Here is a 22832-nt window from a genome sequence, read left to right as displayed (position 1 = left end):
AAACGAGGCCGAGTTAGTAAATCAGATGACAATTGTCCAATTAATAATTTTGTATCTAGACTTGTAATTTTCCATTAAAATAGAACATATAATTTAAAACAATAATCATAAAATATGTAGCAAGTAACAGGATTTATTTATTAGAACAACTGCCACCCTCGCACCGCATAAAATATAGCTTTATTATCAAATTGCCCAACTATCATGTAGCAATATAATAATGCCCGTACAATGTGATAAATAAAGAAGTTAAGATAGTTATTAATCACAAGGCCCGATAAAGCTAGACATTATTCATAACGCTCGGGCATTATTTATAATGCCCGAATTAATCACATGGTCCATAACATATATATAGAATATTACTTTGGATGGTACGGAACCTTCCGTGCGCGAGTCCGACTCGCACTTGGCTGGTTAATACATAACAATTTTGCATTTTAGGTACCTCCACGTTATCGAAAAAAATTATGTAATATTCAGGCGTACAGGACGTTTGCAAGTGCAAAGTCTGATTTTGTAAAGTTATACTTTGTTTAGCTGTCCTAATCTGCTTGGAAGTAAGTCTATCCCTGACTGGCATAGGCTATATTTTGTCCAGGTACGGGAAGTTCTTCCGGGATGCGGGCGAAACCGCGGGAAACCGGTACCTTATAAAAATTAATATGAAATGTAATGTAATATCAAACCGCAAGGAATTGAGAAGCACAATAGGTACTACTTTGGCTGTGGTGACTAAATACCCTTGACATGATATGCAATACTTGTGTGATCTCAATTAATGGAGCCATTTTGATGGACTGATTTAGACCGTTTATTTTTCATAATCACCTTTCAAAAGATATAGTGATTCTGATTAGTGATGTGGACTCATTATTAACACATACGAAAGTCCGAAGTCACATGTCTATTTTTTTTTCGAAATAGCAAACCCTTTCATTAAGCCGGTAAGTCTGACGCCCGTCTAGCCATTGGGTATCGGCAGGCCCGCCGGAAGCGGGCGTGCAGCGCGTGCACAGCACGCGGGCGGCAAATCTAGCGAGTTATCACGTAATATTTAAAAAATACAATATCTTTTTACTAATGATTTAATTTCAATATTTCCGAACACAGCAATAGCGCTAAGAATATTACTTACACTGCCGGTTTCAGTTAGGTAACTACATCTGTTGAAAGGACATTTTCAAAATTAAAGATTCTTAAAAACGATTTAAGATCAACCAGTGGCGCAGCGTGGGGCAAATGCTATTTAGGGGGCGACAAAATTAAACCAATAAAATTTCAGAAAAAGCCGCCTTAGCTTTGGTCGTCTCCTATAAATTTTGACTGTTTCACCCTTTGCATCCCCAAAAAAATTCGCGCTCGCTGCTCCATGTCAGATATCGCATTTTATCTTTGTTTCATTGTTGAGGCATTCAATTCCGAAAAAACATTTTTCGCGCTTTTTATGATAATATGTTTACTTCATGAAAACTCTAAGGAAAAAATCGCGCTCGCTTCGCTCGCGGCTTTTGCACTTCACTTCTGTGCTTATCTTACTTTTTGACTTTGCTTTGTTTATTTACAGTGTTTTTTATTTGTTTTGTGTCCTTAGACTAAAAAATTTTCGCGCTCGCTCCTCTCGCGCTTCCTTACATATCAAATGTATCTTATAAGTTGACTTTTCAACGGGAAACCCACCAAATAACATATTTTACTAACTTTAAACATTGTTATAGATATACTTAAATATCTCAGTATAGATATATATACTTAAATATAGATACTTAAATATCTCAGATATACTTAAATATCTATAACAATGTTTAAAGTTAGTAAAATATGTTATTTGGTGGGATATACTTAAATATCTATAACAATGTTTAAAGTTAGTAAAATATGTTATTTGGTGGGTTTAGTGTTGGTGGCGTTAGTTTAAGTTAATCACAATCTTTCAATACATAGGGGCCACTTGGGTAATGATTGCACTGCATTGATGCCCTAAGCAATTGCTTAATTTGCTTATAGACTAACCCAGGGGCCCGATTCTCCTAATTTTACTTAAGCGTCATACGATTCACGATCGACTCGATTCGACTGAGATCCAATCCCGACTCGATTACAATTGAAGCGTATGTGGCATTCCGCTATTTTTTCTTTGAAATAAACGTTTTTTATCCTTTTCAATAATGAATAATGAATCGTTTTGTCTGCAAATGATTTACGATTGCAAAATGATTGTACAGCAAACTACCGTATAGACCAAAATCACCAAAATAGCAGACCAATCGCACACCAATCAATGTCAATCGAATACGATTGGTCTTTTATTAGTAGCAGAATGCCCGATATGGTTAAAACTGCTATTGCGATCATATTGCGATTCGTTTTCTATTCGATTTTGACATTATTAACTTAGGAGAATCGGGCCCCAGGACTGCTTAGGTTACTCGGAACATTTCAAGTAAATAAAAAGTTATGTGTAGGTAATGTATGTTATGTATTGCAATAGTTATTTATCCAAAAGTAGGTGGGTTTTCTGCAATCAGAGCGGTGCATGTACATACAGGGTGTCCAGTAAATAGCACGACATACTGCAGGGGGTGATAGCTTGGGTCACTACCTATCAATACAACACAATATATGTTCAGCAAAATCTTACGGATTTACAGTTTTACAAAATTATCCAAAATACCGAAAAATCTCTACCTTGAAACAGATTTTTAAGAATCTCGTAATGAAAAATTCCTTTTCTAGTACTTTTTTTTACATCAAATTATTCGTGAATGGATACTTTACTCATTAATAAGTCTTTTTTCTTGAATTCCGGACCACCTGGATCCGCCCCCCCCCCCACCCCACCTTATATATTTTTTGTCAAAACGTATGTAGTCGTAGTGACTCGTAGGGCGGCATAATCAGTTTTGCACGCGGGCGAACAAACAGCTAGCGGCGGGCCTGGGTATCGGGTTGCCGGGTAACTGGGTTGAGGAGGTCAGATAGGCAGTCGCACCTTGTAAAAACACTCGTACTCTGCTGAATCCGGTTATTTATTTATTTGAATTTATACTGAATCCGCCACCTTGGGACGGCCGGCATGTTTGATTTGTCACGTGGCTATTCTTTTCTTATTCTCGACAGCAAACCCTTTCACTTGATACTCATATCACGGAAGTGAATTTCAAAACAGCCAGGGCGCCATCTTGGATTTGGAATGACGTTTTTTCGCTGGTCATGTATTGTCATCAGAACTCGGCGCGTGTGCAGTTTCAAGTTAATCAGTTGTCTAGAAACCGGTGAAAATCGTACTCAAAGATTCCGTTACTACATACAGCACAAGCTTATAAAAGCGTTAAAAAATAAAACCCAAAAATTCAAAAATAAAAACAAAGTTTTATTAATAAAAAATAGTAGCAATGCGTAACAATATCACCAGTCTTAGGTAAGACCCCGAGGTAATCATCGAGACACTGTGGTTGTTGCTATATTTACATAATACTATTAGCTCATTCATCTCGTTTAATACTATTTGTAAGGTATGGCAGGTGGGTTCATTTGATAAACTTGAGTCCGAGCGCTTGGCTCATGAAGCACAGGATGTCTGTGTGCTCATCAATCTGAAACAATACAATATAGTTGTTATTTTTTTTGTATTTTATATCTTTTGACGTTGGTTCGATTTTGGCTTCATTGGAGTTTATTGAGTGGTTTTATTTCCGTTTTATTATGTGTTGTTCACATAGTCCATCTAAACTATTCTACTACGCAATGGTTTGGTTACATGCTACTTGCATCTATCATGCTGCTTCCAAGTGGCGGAATGGCGACTTTAGAAAATAAAATCTCCACAATTCAATTTAAACGCTGCCACTTTCTTTGTTCTAAATTCATTATCCTTAACTTTTTTCTTCTTTACAGAAAACGTCGTATAAACCAGTTATTGAACTATTTTCTCCTCAATAGTGCCATTTCTGCACAAACTACTCACAATCTTGGCAGTAGGCTTCCCGCCGCCGTGTCCGGCCTTGGTGTCGACCCTGGCGAGCAGCGGGCGCTGCTGCGGCGTCCCACGTGCCGCGTGCTGCAGCGCCGCGATGAACTTCAGCGAGTGCAGCGGCACCACGCGGTCGTCGTGGTCTGCTGTTAGTACTAGCGTCGCGGGGTATTGTGTCGCTGTGGGAGAAAGGTAAATATCAATTTATAAATGAATGTGTCGCGGTTTCACTCAAGTCCTGTGGAAACTACTCGGCTAAAATATAGCCTATTTCACCCAGAGATACTGTAGCTTCCCAACTGTAGAAGAGTTCTTCAATGAAACACTGAGAAGTAATTTAGGATACAAAAAAACCTTATGGCATTTGTTATGACACAACTCATTGTACTGCGAGCCTAAAGTAAGTTATTGCAATAAGTATAAAATAAAACAGATTACGTTTAAATAACATGAATATAGGTTATAGATAAATAAGCATTTCATTGTCTTCGCACTAAATCCCTAATTAACTTTAATTTCTGATTTCAGAAGAAGTCGTAAACAATAGCTGGTTAAAACAACATGAACACACAACTTACTGTTAGTAGGTACTTGTATGTTGTGCAGCGGCGAGTACTTGAGCAGGTACTCGAACTGCGTCTTGTTGTCGGAGCTGCCGTAGTCCGACACCCACGCGTGACCGATCGTGAACTTTTGGAACCGAAGCATGTCAAGTACTCTGGAAATAATTATGATCAAGAATTATTTTTTATACACCTCTTTGTCATAACTGACTTCGATATAAGGGTTTTCGATGTAAAGGGCAACGAAAAATAAGATTTATTAAATTGGTATGTATGATATATAAGTATTATACGATAAGCGTCCTTACTTTTGAGGATACAAATTACTTATGCATTGTTTTTCAAATATACTTACCATGTACAACCATGAACAAATGTAAATGTAGAAGTTTATTGACCTTCCAATAGCATTAAAATACTCGTAATAAACACGTGGATATTTTTTTTTATTATCCAGCTGCAAGAGATAGTCCTTACGGGACGCGGGCGAAACTACAGACAATTAGCGCACCACAAATGTAGACGTTTAAAGATGTAGTTTTCGCCAAACCTCTCGTTGTTATGGAACATAGGAATTTTATTTGGATATCAGAGAGTGGCGAAGGTGAGAGAGAGGTGTGCATGTAGGGTTAAAACACTTATCTAATTATGCTCAGAATTTAGTGGCGGGTCGCTAGTAAGTATATACAGAGGAAGTTCGAACTCACCCGACCTGCACGATGGCGGCGCCATAGAGGTCAGGCCGCTGGTTGATGCAGGCAGCGACGAGCAGGCCGCCATTAGAGCCGCCCTGTATGGTGATGCGGTCGGGGCGGGTGTAGCGCTGCTGCACGAGGTACTCCGCCGCGTACTGGAAGTCGTCAAAAACGTTCTGCTTGTTCAGCAGCCGGCCCGCGTTGTGCCATCTCTCGCCGTACTCGCTGAGGGATTAAAAATGAGGTATGATTTTAAGTACTGTAAAATGTCTTGAAAATAAACTTGAAGAGATACAGAATATTAAGGACTATGTATTAACAAGCATTTTGTGAAAAGTTCAAGGCGGTTGGTGAATGTAAGCATTTGCAGACTCTATTAAGCACTAGTTGCAAAAATATTGTTTCCATGGCGAAATAATATAAGGAGCACTCTAAACACTTAATTAAATGACCCAATATTATATATACATTAATTGTTTTCCTCAGTCATCATTATCAGTTAAAAAGTATTATGTATCTCGTCTTACCCTCCTCCCCGAATGTTAGGAATAGCTACTACGCCGTTGAAGTGCTGCATGAAGACGAGCCGCGTGACGCTGAAGCTGGGCTGGATGTTGATGTTGAACCCGCCGTAGCCGTAGATCAGCGCAGGGTTCGAACCGTCTTGTGCTAGACCCTGGTGAATATAGGATTATTGATTTCAAAAATGATTTTATATTTAAGAATATACTGTAACTTGGTACAATTTATATGCAGTGGCGCGATTTTTAAGTAACGTTGTATTACGGTTACATTGTATTGTTTTTGTTTCATAACTTTAGGATGTTAGTTTTTAATCGTTACAGAGATAAAGATTTATCAATTAGTATTACAAATCAACCCGAGGTAAAGACTGTATTACAGTTTAGTATTCTGGTAGCAAACACACAAGAAAATATAAGTATTAATTATTTAAATGTTGACGATATTTACCTTCTTAGAAACGATAAACATAGGAACTTTAGTGCCGTCTTTGCTAGAGTAGAATATCTGCTTAGCTTCGTATTGCGACGCGTCGAAACCTTTCACCTTCACTTCCCTGAACACCTGGAATACAACAATACTATGGTTAGCTATTTTTTATCATAATATTATTTATCTATTGATTTTGTGAAACAGAAAATGTGTTCTAAAGATCCATGAAAAAATACTGGCAGTTCCATCTAGTCAGACCAGAAACAAACCCCAATATACTTACGAAAATATAAATAGAGGACCAAGGGACAGTTATAATTCCAACATTCTAATATTATATAGCTGAAGAATTTTATTTTACAGTCACATGCGCTATTTCGGGAACTGCAAGATTTGAAAATTATTTACATGTGACAACATTGAGGAATGGTTTCTGTCCTAAAAGTAACTGCGAGTGAAAACTATTTAAATAATAACATTAAAGTACTCACAGTGGGCTCATAGGGCTTCTTGGTGAAGTCTACATGGTATATAACACCAGGCGACAGGAAGGACATGAAGTGGTAGAAGATCTCGGAGTGCTCCTTCTTGCCGGAGAAGCCCACCACGGAGCCCACGTCCAGCGGGAACGTTTGTAACATCTTGCCCGAGCTCATGTCGTGCAGTTGTAGTACGCTCTGGAATGTACATAAAGATGTTTTATTACATAAGTTTGTATTTTAATAATGAGTGGCCTCTGTTGTAAGGAGTTTCGAAATTGCTACTCATGAGCGAAGAGTGGAAAAACCTTCTGCAAGCCTTATGTCCCTGATGACGAATAACAGGATGTCATCATCACACGGGAATAATAAAAGAAAAAAAGGGATTAAATTCAATAGTTAAAATCTTCTATATTCCGGCTTTAATTTGTCAATAAAAAATCTTCGTTGAACATTGAGAAACTGGCATAAAACTAAATTGGAAGTTTATTTTCACTAATGGGATTGCATAGACAAAACATACATACCTTAACATCTCTAACGTAATGAATGACCAGCTTATCATTGTCTACTGCCGATGCCCAGTCTAATACGTCGCTAGGGTGTTCCTGAAACAAACAAAAATAGATGTTCCCTTAATGCTAAGGTAAAATAGTTAAATATTGCTTAGTTATAGTTTAACTTTCATACATTGAGCCCCATTTTCACCAACAACATAAACATCTGTTTTTCATAAAGCAATTTAACTGATTACTTTCAAAATTGAATGTGAAAATCATGTAACATACATACAAAATAGGTAATCATTATGAATAAGATGTTAAAAATTTAATATTTATTTACTTCAACTTGGGCCTTTATGGACAAGTTAATAGAACTTTAATGCGTTAGTAATAAGGTTGTGTTTACTTACAGGTATGAGTGTCTCCCAGTTCTCCTCGGCGGGGTTGTGCAGGTCTATCTTGATGAGCCGGTAGTTGGGCGCGTTCTTATTCGTGCGGAATATACACACCGACCCTTCGTTTGTGACGTACTGGAAAAATAAAGGGTTTCATTTAATTTAACATGGTTTTTTATTACTATTGTAAAGTTTTTTTTAAATGTTGATTTTAGAGCCGCCGTACACGGACTGCTTCAAGCAGTTGAGACCGACTGCTTAAAGCCGCGACCGCGCAGTGAACTATAGTCATTCATTCGCTGCCGTACACACGACTGCTCGAGCAGTCGCGACCGCTTCAAGCCGTCAACTGCATGATGAAATTCCATTGTGCCGTCGACCGCTCGCGAGCGGTTGCGAGGCATACACCGACTGCTCGAGCCGTTGACTGCGCTAGAGCAGTCGACAGCTCTCCGACTTCCCTCTCCCCCCCGCCCTTTGCGGCCTCGCGGCGTCTGTTTTCTCATTTGACTGCTCGAGCAGTTGGGTCGTAGCTCGAGCAGTCAACAACCGACAGCTCAAGCAGTCGACGCCGACCGCTCGAGCGGTCCGTGTATTTCACTCAGCCGCTAACTGCTCGAGCAGTCCGTGTACGGCGGCCCTTACTGTTTACGTGTATCAAACGTCAAATAATTAGTAGCTTAAATTATGAGTATTATTTATAAGATCCAACGTATAATGGAGAGTTAGAAGCAATTGGCTGCGCAAAGTGTAGGGGAGGGACACACTGTGCGGCCCCGGGGCGCTCAGTTCTTTTGGTACGCGAAGCGCGACAGCGAGGGGCGCAGATCTCTGTTTTTAACTGTGCATGCATTCCAAAATCCTTGAAAAAAAATGTGTTAAGGTCTAAGGCGAGGCTGAGGCATTGTAGTAGTTACCTCATAGTCGGCCTCGAACTTGTGCACGATCTGCGTGAGGTGCAGCTTGCCGCTGATGTCGGGCTGCTTGCTGAGGTCGGCGTAGAACAGCAGGTTGTCGCGACAGTCCTTCACTGGAGACACGATCAGGTACTTGCCGCAGTCCGTCACTTCTGCGCCGCTGGAAAAATATAGTTTTGATATAGAAATGTGTGGATGAACAATGTTCTTGTTTGTTATGTAGACTACAGCCTAACCACAGATTACACTAAGTTTTAATTTAAGCTATGTAGTCTATTTTAGAAATTACAGACGGCCAAATAACGTCTATATTTCTCACAATTTCTCTAAGCCTTACCTCCCCACTCAAAGACATTTAATGATTACTTAAGTCGCTCCTTAGTGACGGAATGTCATACAAATCCTTCACTGGATGGCTGGATGGCTGAATGGCTTCAGTAACCATTAAATGTCTCTGAGGGGGGAGGTTAGATACTTTTATTTAGGTAAATAATCAACTTCTACTGTATTAATTACGTCCTATTCAATTCGTTCAATGACCTATTACTTAAAACTAAACTGTTACGCTAATTTACAATGAGCGTTAAGTTTGTTCAAAGTGTGTAAGCAACGACTTTCACAATGCTACAGTAATACGGTCATTTCATGCTACATTATATTATATACTGATATAACGTAAAAATCTGTTACGCGCGTTTTTCTTCGCCCATGATTTGCGTGTGAATATCACTGCAGATAACAAAAAAAAATCATTACACTTTGAACAAACATGACTATTTCTGCAAAATTCGAGTAAATAATCGCTAATCATAATTATATAAGGAAAATATATTCAGTACATTAAAAAAGTTAAGGTTTATTATTAGTCTGCTATACAAAAACAAAAGAGGTAAACATCGTCAATAACAAAAAAAAAACTGAATAACATTGCATCAAGCCAGCACCTCAAAACAATACAAAAAAAAGTCCTTCGCAAAAAAGATCGCATATCAATTTAAATTTCAAAAAAAGAACAGCGATTTGACTTACATCCTCCACAGAGGTTCTTCTGGGAACTCGACGACGATGACGTCATCAGCTTGAGGGGTGTTCAGCCTGTGGTAGCAGAGTTTCTGGTCGCGGTTCACTTCTGTTTCCGAACCGTCCGTCTTGCCTGCCTGGTCTGGGTAACGCTGGGGAGAGATAATGGACTCTATAGTGCAGTAATAGAGGCTAAAAATGTTTATAATCCGCGCAGATAGAGAATAGATTTATAAATGGCGGCGGGTACTCATGGTACGATTGGCAAAACAAGTTCTCAAACATCGATTTTTATTGACTTTGTTATAAGTTTATGATTATTTTTATATATTATTAATTAATAATAGTAGAAATAATGACAAAAATATTAATTAAATAAATAAGGAGCAAGGGTACATTAATATCACTAGATTTTTAAATTTGTCTTTATTAATTGTGAATTACATAAATACCACTTCACATACATACACAAAGTTTTATAAACCGCTTGGTCCAGCAGTATCCTGGTCATCTGAACCCATAATTGGTTCAATTCCCTCCATCAATTCATTATTATCCTCCATGGACTGGTCACTTTCACAGTCCTGGTCTTCGTAATCGTCACTTTCATCTTCGCTGTCGCTGTTCATACCAACACTGATAATAAAGTCTTCTATTTCACTCTCCCTACCTACATCGCGATTCCAGTATTCTTCTTCGACTTTTTTTATGTGGTTTATTTGTTTCTTCCAGTCGTCTCGCGTAATTGAAGCTATGGCCTCTTTTGTGAACTCCTCAATTTTATTTTCGTGTTGCTCCACATTTTTATCTGCGACCCGTTGTTTTATTAAATTCCAGACATGTTCTATCGGGTTCAGGTCGCAGTTGTAAGGAGGGAGTCTGAGGACTTCATGGCCATGTTCACGGAGAAGTTCGTCCACCAAATATTTTTTCTCTGGGCGATGCTTTTTTAGCTGCATGAGCAGCTCTGCTTTTGTCCAATCTTCTTCAAATGAGACATTGTGCTCCTGCATCCATATCTTTATGTCCGCTTTGCGGGTTGCAGTCGTTGGCGCTTTATCCACCTGCATACTGTGGTAGGATGCATTATCCATGACGAGAATGGAGTTTTCAGGCAGATTTGGTATTAGTTTTTCTTTTAAATATTTCGTAAAATTATTACCATCCATCTCGTCATGGTAGTCACCTTTTTTTGCTTTAGCTTTAAATAATAATCCTGCACCCTCCACAAACCCATCCTCTGAGCCGGCATGAACCATCACCCACCTTTGTCCGGGACTATCATTTTTGCGAACGCCTTTATCGGTGGATGACTGCCAGCACTTGCTGACAGTATAATGGGCATGGATCCACGACTCATCCATATATACTACTTTCTTTTTCCACACCCATGGCATCATTTTGTCGGATGCGGCGTAAATATTTAACTCGCCACGCTTTTATGTTTTCTCGTTCTATGAGCACCATTCGGTTCTGGCGGCATTTTTTAAATTGAAATCCGAGCTTTTCTTTTAAAATCTTTCTTAATGTAGTTTTGGAGCCTTTATAGTTTAAATCAGCTCTTGCTGACGCCAGAATCTTGTTCAGCGTAGGTACCTCCTTTCGAACGTCGTATATTGAGGCAACAATATTTCTAATGGCACAAATATCGAAGCTGCCCATGGGGACACGCGTATTATTTTGCCTTTTCTGCCCTTATTCGGCGTACGGATCTTGGTGTTGGTTTGTTCTGCAAGTTTTCCTGGAATAAGAGTAAAATATTACTATTACTGTCAGTTATCGTTATAGAGCTGATTTGAATTTAGAACATCGTGTACAAGACTCCATTTGTGACAATCTTGATAAGACTTTTTAAACAAATACATAATTATAAAACAAATAAACTACTGCTTAAAATAATGATTCATCTAATTAAGTACCTAACTTTTATTATTGTTTTTAGATCGATTATTAACCTTATATTATTTTTAAACTGAGTTATTGAATAAATCAATTTTAATAGGTACTTCTTTTTAATTTGATACGAATATGCGCACGCCATTTTCATTCTTTGCATTTAGTAGGTAATTTTGTCTATGAGGTGGGATGAAATTATTATTTTTTCTTGTTTTTAGATCGATTTTAAAAATTAAGATTTTAGATTGATTACATTTTAAAACCGAGCTTTTAAATAGGCATTCCTCGCTATCGCTCAGGATTCTAATTTTTTAGAATCTTAGAATCCTTCGCTTGCTCGGTCAACAAAATTGAGCACGCGATTAAAAAGCAACTTTGCACTCTTGTATAACAAATAACTATATCTATCTATCTTGGTCACGCCCATAAAGCAACTGCGTAAAATAATGTGTAAGTACCATGTAATTACCTTCTTTCTTTATTCTCGATATAGTAGCCGTCGATAAATTAGTCGCCATCGCTGCGCTGTGTACTTTAATGGATGATAACGCTCCAAGTTCTTCTCGTCGTCAAAGTATTTTATCACGTTGTAAACAATCTGACGTGCATCACTGTGAAGAATCTTGCCACGTTTTCGTGAAGCCATTGTCAATCAATCACAAAATGTCAACGTTCGTAACAAAAACTTAACAAAAATAAATAACAATCAAACGTAACGCAAACAAATAACAATGAAACTCAACAAAAACAACAAAACGGAACGAATTTAACGATAACTCGGAGTGCGTCAAGTAGCGTGCAAAGCGAATCCTGACTGATTATTTTTTTGTAGCGCGTACTACACTGTGTGAGTATAGACAGCGATAAAGAGTGAGCGAGAACGCATGCGAGCGGACGCCATTTTCAGATCTATTCTCTATCTGCGCGGGTTATAGATACTTTTATGGAATGAGTGTGTGTTTACCTAAGTGTGTTTCACATTATCCTTATAGACTATTATCTAGCCGAGAGCGAATCTTGACCCCTATGGAAATGTTAACGAAAAAGTTTCCATAACCACAACAAAAATAAGGAAAACCTGTCATATTTTTTTGGCAATTAATGGTCTGTAACTGATATGTTTTATAGACCGACAAAAAACAAAAGTATAGGTAACATAAACACGTCAAAACAAAACAAATTACCTCCTAGACGAGGAAAAGACTGTCCAAATCTAATTCACATCACGTAGAAAACCGCAATGACGTGCGCAAGCGCACAAAGCCAGACGTAAGGACTATTGCACGTGATCTTGATCATCAAGGCAAGGAAATAGGCTCAATTAAATATTTTCCGTACGAAAATTGAATATTAAATAGTACTTACGGAATAGAATAATCCTTTATTGTCTTTAGTCCACGACATTGACGCGAACTTTACTTTTTCTAAAACTTCTGGGTAGTCTTCCCCTGCAAAAATAAAACATTTGAAAAATATATGTACATTCAGAAAAAGAACATGTAACAAACTTTAGGATAATAAATTGTGATTTTAAAAAGCCTATCTCATTTCTTTTGCACACCACACTGCAATCAGATATTCTTTTTATTTTGGGGAAATACAACCTTAAGGATAAATAAATACAATAATTTGTATCAGGTTTAGGCCTTGCCGAGCTTTTAAATCTCATTCATGTGACAGGAAAAAAAGAAACAGTATCTTTTAGTATAAAGAAAATAAAATCTGCTGCCTTGTAAATTTTCTTGGTTCATCCTGAGTACAGTCAGGGATCCTGAGTACCTACATGTCAGAATATGTTTTTTTTTTTATCGTTAAGGGTTTGCATAAAATGAAACGTTCTTAAAGACTTTTTCTTGCACTTAAAAAGAAAAAAGCTTATGATCTTACCACTAGCTACATCCTTCAAATGTATAGTGATCCAATCGGAGCCGCTAGCGGACAGCCCATACGCGAAGGTGTTGCCATCCTCCGTGAACCGACTGCCGGAGAGTGCGATGGTACCGTCCTCGGATAACGTGTTGGGGTCCAGGAAGACTCGCGGCTCGCCGTCCAGACTGTCTTGTACGTATAGCACACTGTGGACAGAGAGAGACACGTGAGAGAAAGAAAAATAATACTTTGAAGAAGTTTTTTCCAGTGTGGTGTTTTCCTGAGGTTTTCTTACATCTCTTAGGGAATTTCTCCAAAAATTGATAAATGTAGCTCCTAGGATTCATTTTCATAAATGACTTTCCGATATTAACGAAAAATTTTTGGAATGATTTTTCTAATTTGACTATTGTAGATAGGCATATGAAAATACTACTCGTATGTGGTTATTGTTAAAATTCAACCTCTGTAAGGAAACTAATGGGTGGCGATTGGACTATCAAATTCGCAGTTAGTAAAGTCAAACTTACTTTTGATTCTGTAGGCCAGTATTTTTGAAGAAGAAGTATCTATTCCCCCGCTTGAAGGGGCACGAGTATTTGGGGTAGTTCCACAGCTCCGTGAGTCTCTGGTTGATGTCGGCCTTCACGGGGCACGCGTCTAGATAAGGCCGCGTTATTCTGTTCTCTGCGTCTATAAACTCTTTGGTTTCGTTCGAGTCAGGGTCTTCTAGCCAGCGGTATGGGTCTGCAATCTGGTGGAAAAAAGACAACTTTTATTAAACTATTTGGGAGTTTTATATAAAGGATTTTTACTTTAAACTAAGTTAATTAACCTCGCCTTTCTCTTCCAAGTTAGACAGAAAGTCTTAGGTAGGTACAACTATGTATTTTATTACTTTCAATAATTTATCTGCGTAACTATTCTAAATTTCAATGAACGTCATACGAAAATCACATGACCCACATTTATGTTAACTTTGGTTTTAGTTTTCCACTTTATATTTGGCAAAATATAATTTAGTTAGCAAGAAATTGATTACAAAGAAATCTTTTTATAGTTAAATTGAAATCTTGCACGTGACGGTTTACAAGCATAAAGTGTATCGATATGATTACACCTTTGATTGCCTTAGCAGGAGATTATTTGCACTCGAGAGAATTATAAATAAACATATGCATAACATTATCAATACACGTGGTATAAATAAAATTGCAGGTTTAAAAAATATATTTTTTTTCTTTTGGGATATGGAGTAAAATTGTAAATTTAAAAATGTGTAGGTATATGTATAATCAGCCCGGTAGCTACCCCAAAAACGCATACTAGTTAAACCTTTAGAAATTATTTTTCTGTATTTAAGTATTTTTATAGACACACGTGTTGGAAAAAATAATCATAAATTATAACATAACTACAGTTTTTACTGCACATTTGTAAAAATCAATTTGCACTTCAATGCATGAAACAATGTGTTCAACAACATTGTTTATGAAGACAGTCATAATTATCGTAAACGTAGATGACATGTTTGCTATAATAAATAATAACAGTTTTACGAACGTAGTAAAAGATACAATAATGTTTGCATTGTTACTTCCGTAACAGAAATTGCTAAATTCATACATGTAACAAAAAGATAAAAAGGAGAAACATTTTTGTTTGTACCCAAAGACCCCAAAACTATTGAACCAATTTGAAAAATTCTTTCACTGCCGTAACTATTTTCCGTCATTAATTTATTATTTACTTTTACTTCATACATAATAACGGGTCACTATCTGCAGGTATGTGTAAAGCGAAAATTGTGTTAATTGTATTTAAATGTGTCATGCGGGCTTGAACAAAATAGACCTTTTTAATCAATACAAAGCTATTTTTATTTATTTGTATTCAACTAGTATAATTTTAACTAACATTAAAATCTCCTCTACTTATTTCCAGTTCTTCTAGTTGAGCACTTTTTTTTATTTGAAACATAAATCTTATTTTTTAAATACATACATAAGAACATTAGGAGGAAAAAGTCTCAAATCACGTTCTATTAACTTAAGCAAGATTGGAATATTTTTTTTTACTAAAAAAGGAAACCAAAAAAACGATTTGTTATTCAGGGGGTCAATGAGCCCACTGCATAAACAACAAAAACAGGTTTTATTATATTTTTTATCCTAACCGAAGGCCCTATTAATATTGAACACGTTTTGCTTAGACAATATTGAATACAAGGTAAATCTATTGCTAGGGTTGTCTATCTAATATTATAAGGAGGAAACAATTTTTATTTGTATGTTTGTTTGTACCGAAAATACTGAACCGATTTGAAAAATTCCTTCATGGTTGGAAAGCTACACTTTTCCCGACTATAGTCTATATTTATCCCGCTACGGTCAGTAGTTCCCACAAGACGAGGGTGTAACAGCGGGAAAACGGCTAGTTTAGAAAAAGCTATCCGTCTATATGTTTTATAAAGTTGAGCAGTGTTCAACCATGTATTAAAACACTAAAAGCAATAAGATATTTAACATAATGTTGATCATAATGTACATTAGTTTAAACTGACACTAGCTTTGTCGAAATCTGTACACAAAATGTAAGTGGTGATTATAAATCACCTTATGACGTAGTTTCATTGTTCATGTGACAATGCCATTAATAAAATTACGTTGCGCTCGCTCAATTCGCCGTGGGATACCAAATATCTTCTCAGCATAAAATATGGACTGCTCAGGCAACGTTGTGACGTCATTAAAAAGGTTTGATGCAAACAATCATTAATATCACTAAACATACCTATTACGTGATGATGATGATGTCCTCCTAGCCGACTATCGGCTACGGCGGCTGTTCTCATTTAAGGAGATCAGCCAATTGCGCAGGACATATTATAGTGCACAAACACTTGCGCAGACACAGGTGCACTCCCTATTCCTTCACTCTCATAACCCGATGGGACGGCAAATCCGACACGACCGGAGAGAGATCAGGCGCAGGACCGACATTTACGTGCTCTCCGATGCACGGGTGTATCAATCACCAACTTCCAGGCTCCGGGCTGCTTTGTGAAAGTCTTCTAAAACCCACAAAGCGATTTCGGCCCGACTCGGGAATCGAACCCGAGACCTCGTGATCAGCAGCCGCACTTGCGACAGCTAGACCAACGAGGCAGTTAAAACCTATTACGTATGCATATATTGACATATTAAAAAAATGTGTGCTTTTAGAAGCAAAGCAGGACAATCATCAAATAGTTATCGTAAATCGACATCCCGTTTTCGGAATCTGGTTTTGAAATTCAAGAAATGTAGAACAACAACAAAATTTGTTTTTTTTTTTTTACTTTACACATGCTTAAATTTTGTTGTATAATTCAAGATTGTGCCAGCCCTGCCGCCTGACCTCCTATGTAGGGAAATTAGGTTACTCCAGAAACGTTTTCACTGGCCATGTATCCAAAAAATATCCAAGTTATCTTAGGTTATCTCAAAGAGCATCCCTCGGACTAAAGATAGATATATTTTGAAAATTGTAGGTATTGCAATGCTTAGAAAAACAATGTATTTTTTTATATGTAGTATAAGTATACCGAAAAAGTAACCTGCCGACGACGCATAGCTTTTATTTGAATCGTAAAAAGTTTATAGCATAGAAAAAAAATGCATTATTATGTCGATGAGCGGAAAACCCCAGTGTTATACAACGTGAAATTGCAAATCTGTGTTTTTTTGTTTGTAATTATAAATTCATCCTAATAGTTCGGTAGATACAACATATTTTGATATATGACATTGGCAAAAAACTTGCGGTTAAGCTATTTAATTCTTTTACAACGATCGATGATCCCGGATCTATTAGAAGTTGAAGCAATTAGCTATCATAACTTTAGTTAGATAAATATTCTATTATTAGTCTAGATGTGCACGATGATTTCATGTCTAATTAAGTCCTTATTTTGCAATTCAGTCAACTAACTTTCTCGTTATGAAGCAAAATAAATGATGACGATTCTCAAGAAGACTTTTTACTTTTTTGTACCTATTACATTTTGTGAACTCTGCTACGACTAGAAAGTCATAGCTATGATTTAATTTGATTTTTCAAAATTATAAGCACTCAAACTCAGTAGTATACTGTCAGAAACATGTACCATTTATTTCAGCTAAATAATCTTAAAATACTTCCATTCTTCTCTAACTAGACATTAGACATTCATACGCAATGCTCCTGAAGATATGATTTCTACACTACTTTTCGGTCACTGACGCCACTTTCAAACCTCCTCTTAGAGAAATAAACATTAAAAAATATTCGTTTTAAATATTTGCGACCCAATCTTGATTATGACACGTACGTTATTAAAGGAAAGATCATAACAGAAGCACTTGAGCATGAAATGAGCCTCTAAACATTTCTTACGAACAGTTTTTGTGTTGCACGATGCAGTGCTGTCCTTCCCAGCAGGCCGATCGATTTATATGGTAATTATATGCCTCCAAGGCATTCAATATCAACGTAAACAAGTATTTATGGTAATGGCCGGTAAAACGAGCTTTTAGAACGGTTCACTCGCTTTAGATAATACTTATTTACAATCAACTTTATCATTTTTATTTATTTTTCCGCGAATTCTGTACCCTCTTCAAATAATTGGGTTGTTTAGGTCAAATCGTCACGTTTGTACGCACATGTTTAATGTTTGTTTGGTATTTTTTTCTATGACCTTTGCTAATAAATAACTGATTGTATTGCCTTTAAATTATTTAATGGTTAATTATTAGAGATATCAAGCTATTATGTGGATAATTGGAGCGTGTACAGCTGCGACTGTTATAGTACATATGTACTAATCAATTGATTGCTAGTTTCGCTACATTACGGCTTGTCGATCTTACATCAATTACTTCGCGAATGATACTCAATTGCGAGCAGTTGTTTACGTGCATTGTTTACATCGATCTCTTATTGTCGACATACCTTGCAAAGTAGAAAACACGTTGGCTAGCTAGCTTATCTAGTGTAATCGAATGTCGACGATAATCGAAAATCGATTGCAATAATGTTGTTTATTATAATAACAAGCGATAAAATCATAGCGTGAAGTCTCGCAGAGCATACAGTACCTTAGTGCCGTGGTAATCATCGATGACGCTCTCATCCCTCCTCGCCTCCGGGTAGTGGAAGGCCATTTTCTCCGGGGCTGAAGTGGATGCGCGCGCGCACTGCAACAACGCACACACTGACACAACACACGCATATTCAAAAAGGCGCATGGCGAACCTTGCGCGCTCTAACACTCGGTAAAGACTGGCCGCCTTGGAGGAAACCAACGACTTATATGGTAACACCATCGGAACCAACCAACCGTGCTGTAGCTAATATCGTCTTTCTGCCGACACGGACCCGAAAATAAGTTCTTCATAGACATTCTTGATTATTTTCCATCAAATATTGACGTGATCAGTTTGTTGTTTTTTTCCTTCTTATAGGCAGCCAGTTACTTAGCAACCAAACAGGTTCGTTTGAGAATTTTAATGTGCTTTCTGCTTGCTAACATTAAAATAAATTGGCGATAAATTGATGCTGACGAATTATCATAAAAAGTTTCTTAGGAGCATAAAAAAAAAATAAGTAGGTACCTAATCAATGAGTATAATAAATTAAATGCATTTATGAGTTGTGCGCAAATAGTAAACATTATTAGATACTTAAGAACTATTTTATTGGCTTACAATTTTGATATTATTAGTTCACTAACAACCTAACACTGTCCCGGTGCACCAGTCCCTCTGGATGAATTCTCTTGCTAATGATAAGTCACCAAATGTTGCTCAGATTTTATTTGTCCACTCTGAGACTTTTTTCAATTAAAAACTTCTAGGCATATTTTCCTCCTATAATTTAATATAACGAAAGGATTCAATTAAATACGTGATAGATGAGCAGCATCTGCGAAGATCTTATCATGATTTTCACAACACTCATATTAATATTAAATTATATCAAAAAATAGGTGCTCATAGGATAGCTATATGTTTTCATGAATCAGTTTGTTTTACAGTTTTCCCGTATAGTTGAAACTTACCGGACAGTTACGATTTGTATCGGGGGAATTCACAGTCGTGAGATAAATTTTCAACGAGTAATTAAGGATGGATTAATTAATAAATCGTTTTGTAGATATTTTTGTGGTTACAAAGGTCTGTTGCCTGAGCTTTATCTGTGAGATGCATACTCTTTAGATTTATCTGTGAGATGCATATTCCTTTTTTTACCATCAGGCATAAATAGGTAAAGAGTATAGATTTGATTGTTTGTTTGAATCGAATTGGCTCCGGAAGAACCCATTTGAATATTTTTTCACTGTTAGGAAGCTACACTATCTGTGCTGGACATGGGTTATATTTTATCCGGACACGGGAAAAAATTTCACCGCAATGCCGGTGAAACCGCGTGTAACAGCTAAGCATTAAGTAAACCACAATGCTGTAAATGTAAACTAAAAAACAGGGGTGTTTTCCATCAAACGTAGCGTGTCTATCACCATTTGTCACAGAGCAGTTGCTGTTATCATATTGCTTCAAGTAACGTAGTTATCGCACGCGTTAAATTAATCTTGTTTTATTAACAAAGAGCTCAGTTTAAGATCATGGCGCCGATTAGCACGCCCACGACATCCCGACTGCAGTGTCTTGTGTAAAATTGCAGCGAAAATGGGTTTTTCTGTGAAACGTTTGCTTGTAAACTTGTAAAAGACCTTTTTAGAGACGACATGAGTCCTCTTTATGTATGTGGAGCGGGATTATCGGATAATTATAGAGTATAACCAGTTTCTTCTGGAGCCTTTTCTTACAATACTGCAGCCTTATTCCTGTTAAGTTGCTATCTCATTAGAATGGTTAGATGTTAGCAATAGTATTGACCAACGATTGTTACTAAAGTTACATTTATTGTCGCCATTTGTAAGTTGATCGACTATCTTTCAATACCGGTCCCGATTTTGCGGAAGTTGCAATTCAAACAAGAACTAGTATCTGCGAATAATTTGTGAAGTGCTTACTAAATATTCTGTGGTTGGAATATTTCCAATTATCATATTAGTGTCGCGAAGTATTATAAGTATGTTTACCAGTCGACGTTATAATATATCGGTTTGGTACTGAAGTGCAAGAATATTGTAAAACAAGAGAGGCTAGCGTTCATTGCCTGCCAGGGGGCTGCGGGATAGTTCGAAAGAGTCACCGCGGCCCTTTAATACGAAGTGCTTCTGAAGGAACATGGGTGGATTTTAGTCCTAAAGTTTTTTGAAACAACCCTCTTACCCTGATTCGCAAAGACTTAAAGGAGGAACTCAGTTGTGTATTCAGCCTGCAAAAGACCTATTCCCCTCGAATTCTACGGGAGAAATTACGAAATGACATAAAACGAAAGAAAAGGGAAATTGGTAGATATTTAATTAAAAAGATATTGTAAATCTAGGTTTCAAGACGTGTCTATTTATAGTTCAGGCTACTTACGTGTTGTTATGTACCGATTACGAAATATGTGAAAGCGTCGATTTAATATAACTCGGTCTGATACGTGCACTATGCTGGCTTGTTGAATCGCAATGTTGCTTATTATTTGATACGAAACTGTACCGTGCGTGATTGATAACTGAAGTAAATACGAGATAAATGCTCTCAGTTAGTGCTATGTTAAAGATAATGTATGAATGTATGATACGTGGTTCAAGAGACGAGACTGATAACGAATTGTATTAATTGTTGATAAGATTATATTTAACAGATTTGAAAAGCTGTTAAATATAATTGGCTTTATTGCAGGGAATATTTTACTTGCCTGTAGGTTTGAAGAGAATTGGAATCACTCTGCTAAGTGGAGCTTTGTAGTTTAAATCTTTTTAAACCCTTAATATAAAGAAAACTAGGAAGAATTTCCTTTCACTCGCATATTAGTCATCACCTAAAATCTGGGAAATCTCTAAGTCTTTAACAATACATTATAATCTATATTATCTTCTTTGTTTTATCGAAAGCACTATGATGAAATACCGAACAAAAATCTTTTTGTTATCAACCTTTGGGTGACTTTCAGAGATAAACATATGAGTATTTATAGACAAAGGAAGTACTTCAGGTTATGCCAACTGGTTGAGCACTATTCTCCATTGTTTTAACTAACAATAAATCATCGCATATTAACTGTGCCTTATTATTATGCAGTAAATGTAAGGGAACGCTTGTCGCTACAAGTTAGGAACGTTGAAAAACACAGACATCTTAATAATATTCTATGATAGAATGTTACGATTTTGTCTTATTGTTTTGAAATAAATATTTCTTCTTTTTACAAGAAAGCATATAAATGTTTGGAAAATTTTTAGTGTTAATCAACCCATTCCTGTTTTTTTTTTTTTTATAAAAGCAAATGAAGTGGAAGTATAGGAAGGGTATCCTAAATGGGGTGTATAACACTCACCTCATAGGTGTCTCTTATAATTTTCAAATAAGACAGGTGTGAAGTTCCGACCGGCATGCAAGTTTGCAAAGGTTCATGCGTGCAGAAGCAAAATGAGTATGTAATGATTGTATGTAGAACTATACATTTTCTGTATAACTTCATGGGGAAAGTTTGGCTGTAATGCTGGCTGTAAATATTAATTTATTAAATACAGTGACAAACACTTCTAAAAAAGGGGAAGTGATATTGCTCCGGAAATGAGTGTCTAGCGGATCACGATTGTTCTTTGTAGTAAATGGTAACATAGATTTATAAAATATCTTTTCAATTAATTTATTAATATTAAGTGGGTAGGTAAACTACCATCATCGTAATACTATTGAAGGCTAGTTCCAAAACTAAATAGCAGTATACATTGTAATGAACTAAATTGGCACATATAGAACAAGGTTGCTCACTAATAAGGCATCAAAACACATCCATATAGAGTGTCTCAGTATCAATCAACATTCAATCGACTTGTATGAGAATCGAATAGGACTTCCAATAAGGAACAATAGCAAAAATAGTTTGTACAGCGATCGTAGCATGACAACAGCATAAAGATTTATACCAAAGGGAAATAAGGTCGACAACAACACGCACAATATAACGGATATGCCACTTATCGAAAGTATCATTTACGAAGTGACTGACAATTTTCACTAACACTTTAAGGTTATTTTCACTTTACGGAACTCATCTTTAAATTGCTGACATACATTAAGTATTTTTTGTGTTTCAGCGGGAAACTGGCACACTCAGTAAATAGGACAACATGTTCAAATTCAAATTCTTATCGCAGAAATCAGACACATATTGTAAGCAAGTAAACAATGTAAACAAATACAAATCTTACCAATAATCTTTTGGGAGCCACAAAATTTGTTATAGTGCGTGCACAAGTAAATATTTTCCGTTGTTTAGTCGTAAATACGGGTATTTTCGTAGTAATACGGCAATGATTGGCAAAAAAGCGACGCACCGCCATGCAATTTGACATTTTAAGGCCGGTCTTGCCACTTTAATAAATCTGACAGTAATGAAGTTTGGTAGAATTTAGTAGATT

At 36.8% G+C, this 22832-nt stretch overlaps 1 protein-coding gene across 3 annotated transcripts; it reads right to left on the bottom strand.

Annotated features, from left to right (window-relative positions):
* Positions 1-3352: 3352 nt before the first annotated feature.
* Positions 3353-22796, bottom strand: LOC110383854 (prolyl endopeptidase). 3 transcript variants are annotated; one of them, XM_064043510.1, is made up of 17 exons: positions 22370-22419; positions 21743-21911; positions 18385-18483; positions 13795-14018; positions 13283-13470; positions 12761-12843; positions 9509-9651; positions 8480-8639; positions 7578-7697; positions 7192-7272; positions 6677-6862; positions 6204-6317; positions 5759-5907; positions 5244-5456; positions 4552-4691; positions 3968-4152; positions 3353-3596 (listed from the first exon to the last, which is right to left on the bottom strand). In XM_064043510.1, the coding sequence occupies exons 1-17, from the start codon at positions 22402-22404 to the stop codon at positions 3531-3533; spliced, it is 2355 nt and encodes a 784-aa protein (XP_063899580.1). In that variant the 5' UTR covers positions 22405-22419; the 3' UTR covers positions 3353-3530. The 3 variants fall into 3 exon arrangements, with proteins under 3 accessions (XP_063899580.1, XP_063899581.1, XP_063899582.1); XM_064043511.1 differs by lacking the exons at positions 21743-21911; positions 22370-22419 and adding an exon at positions 22623-22796; XM_064043512.1 differs by lacking the exons at positions 21743-21911; positions 22370-22419 and adding an exon at positions 20779-20934.
* Between the last annotated feature and the right edge of the window lie 36 nt (positions 22797-22832).

This window comes from Helicoverpa armigera, chromosome 3 (genome assembly GCF_030705265.1).
Source record: "Helicoverpa armigera isolate CAAS_96S chromosome 3, ASM3070526v1, whole genome shotgun sequence".
Taxonomy (NCBI): Eukaryota; Metazoa; Arthropoda; class Insecta; order Lepidoptera; family Noctuidae; genus Helicoverpa; species Helicoverpa armigera.
This window is presented reverse-complemented; position numbering and strand designations above follow the sequence as displayed.

Bases quoted from the DNA above. Each gene is read 5' to 3' on its own strand.
- LOC110383854 (XM_064043510.1), bottom strand. From the start codon at position 22,404: ATGATACTTTCGATAAGTGGCATATCCGTTATATT. The intron at 7,273-7,577 runs GTAAGTAAACAC...TGTTTGTTTCAG, and splicing joins ACTGGGAGACACTCATACCT to GAACACCCTAGCGACGTATT. The intron at 4,692-5,243 runs GTGAGTTCGAAC...AATTATTTCCAG, and splicing joins GCCGCCATCGTGCAGGTCGG to AGTACTTGACATGCTTCGGT.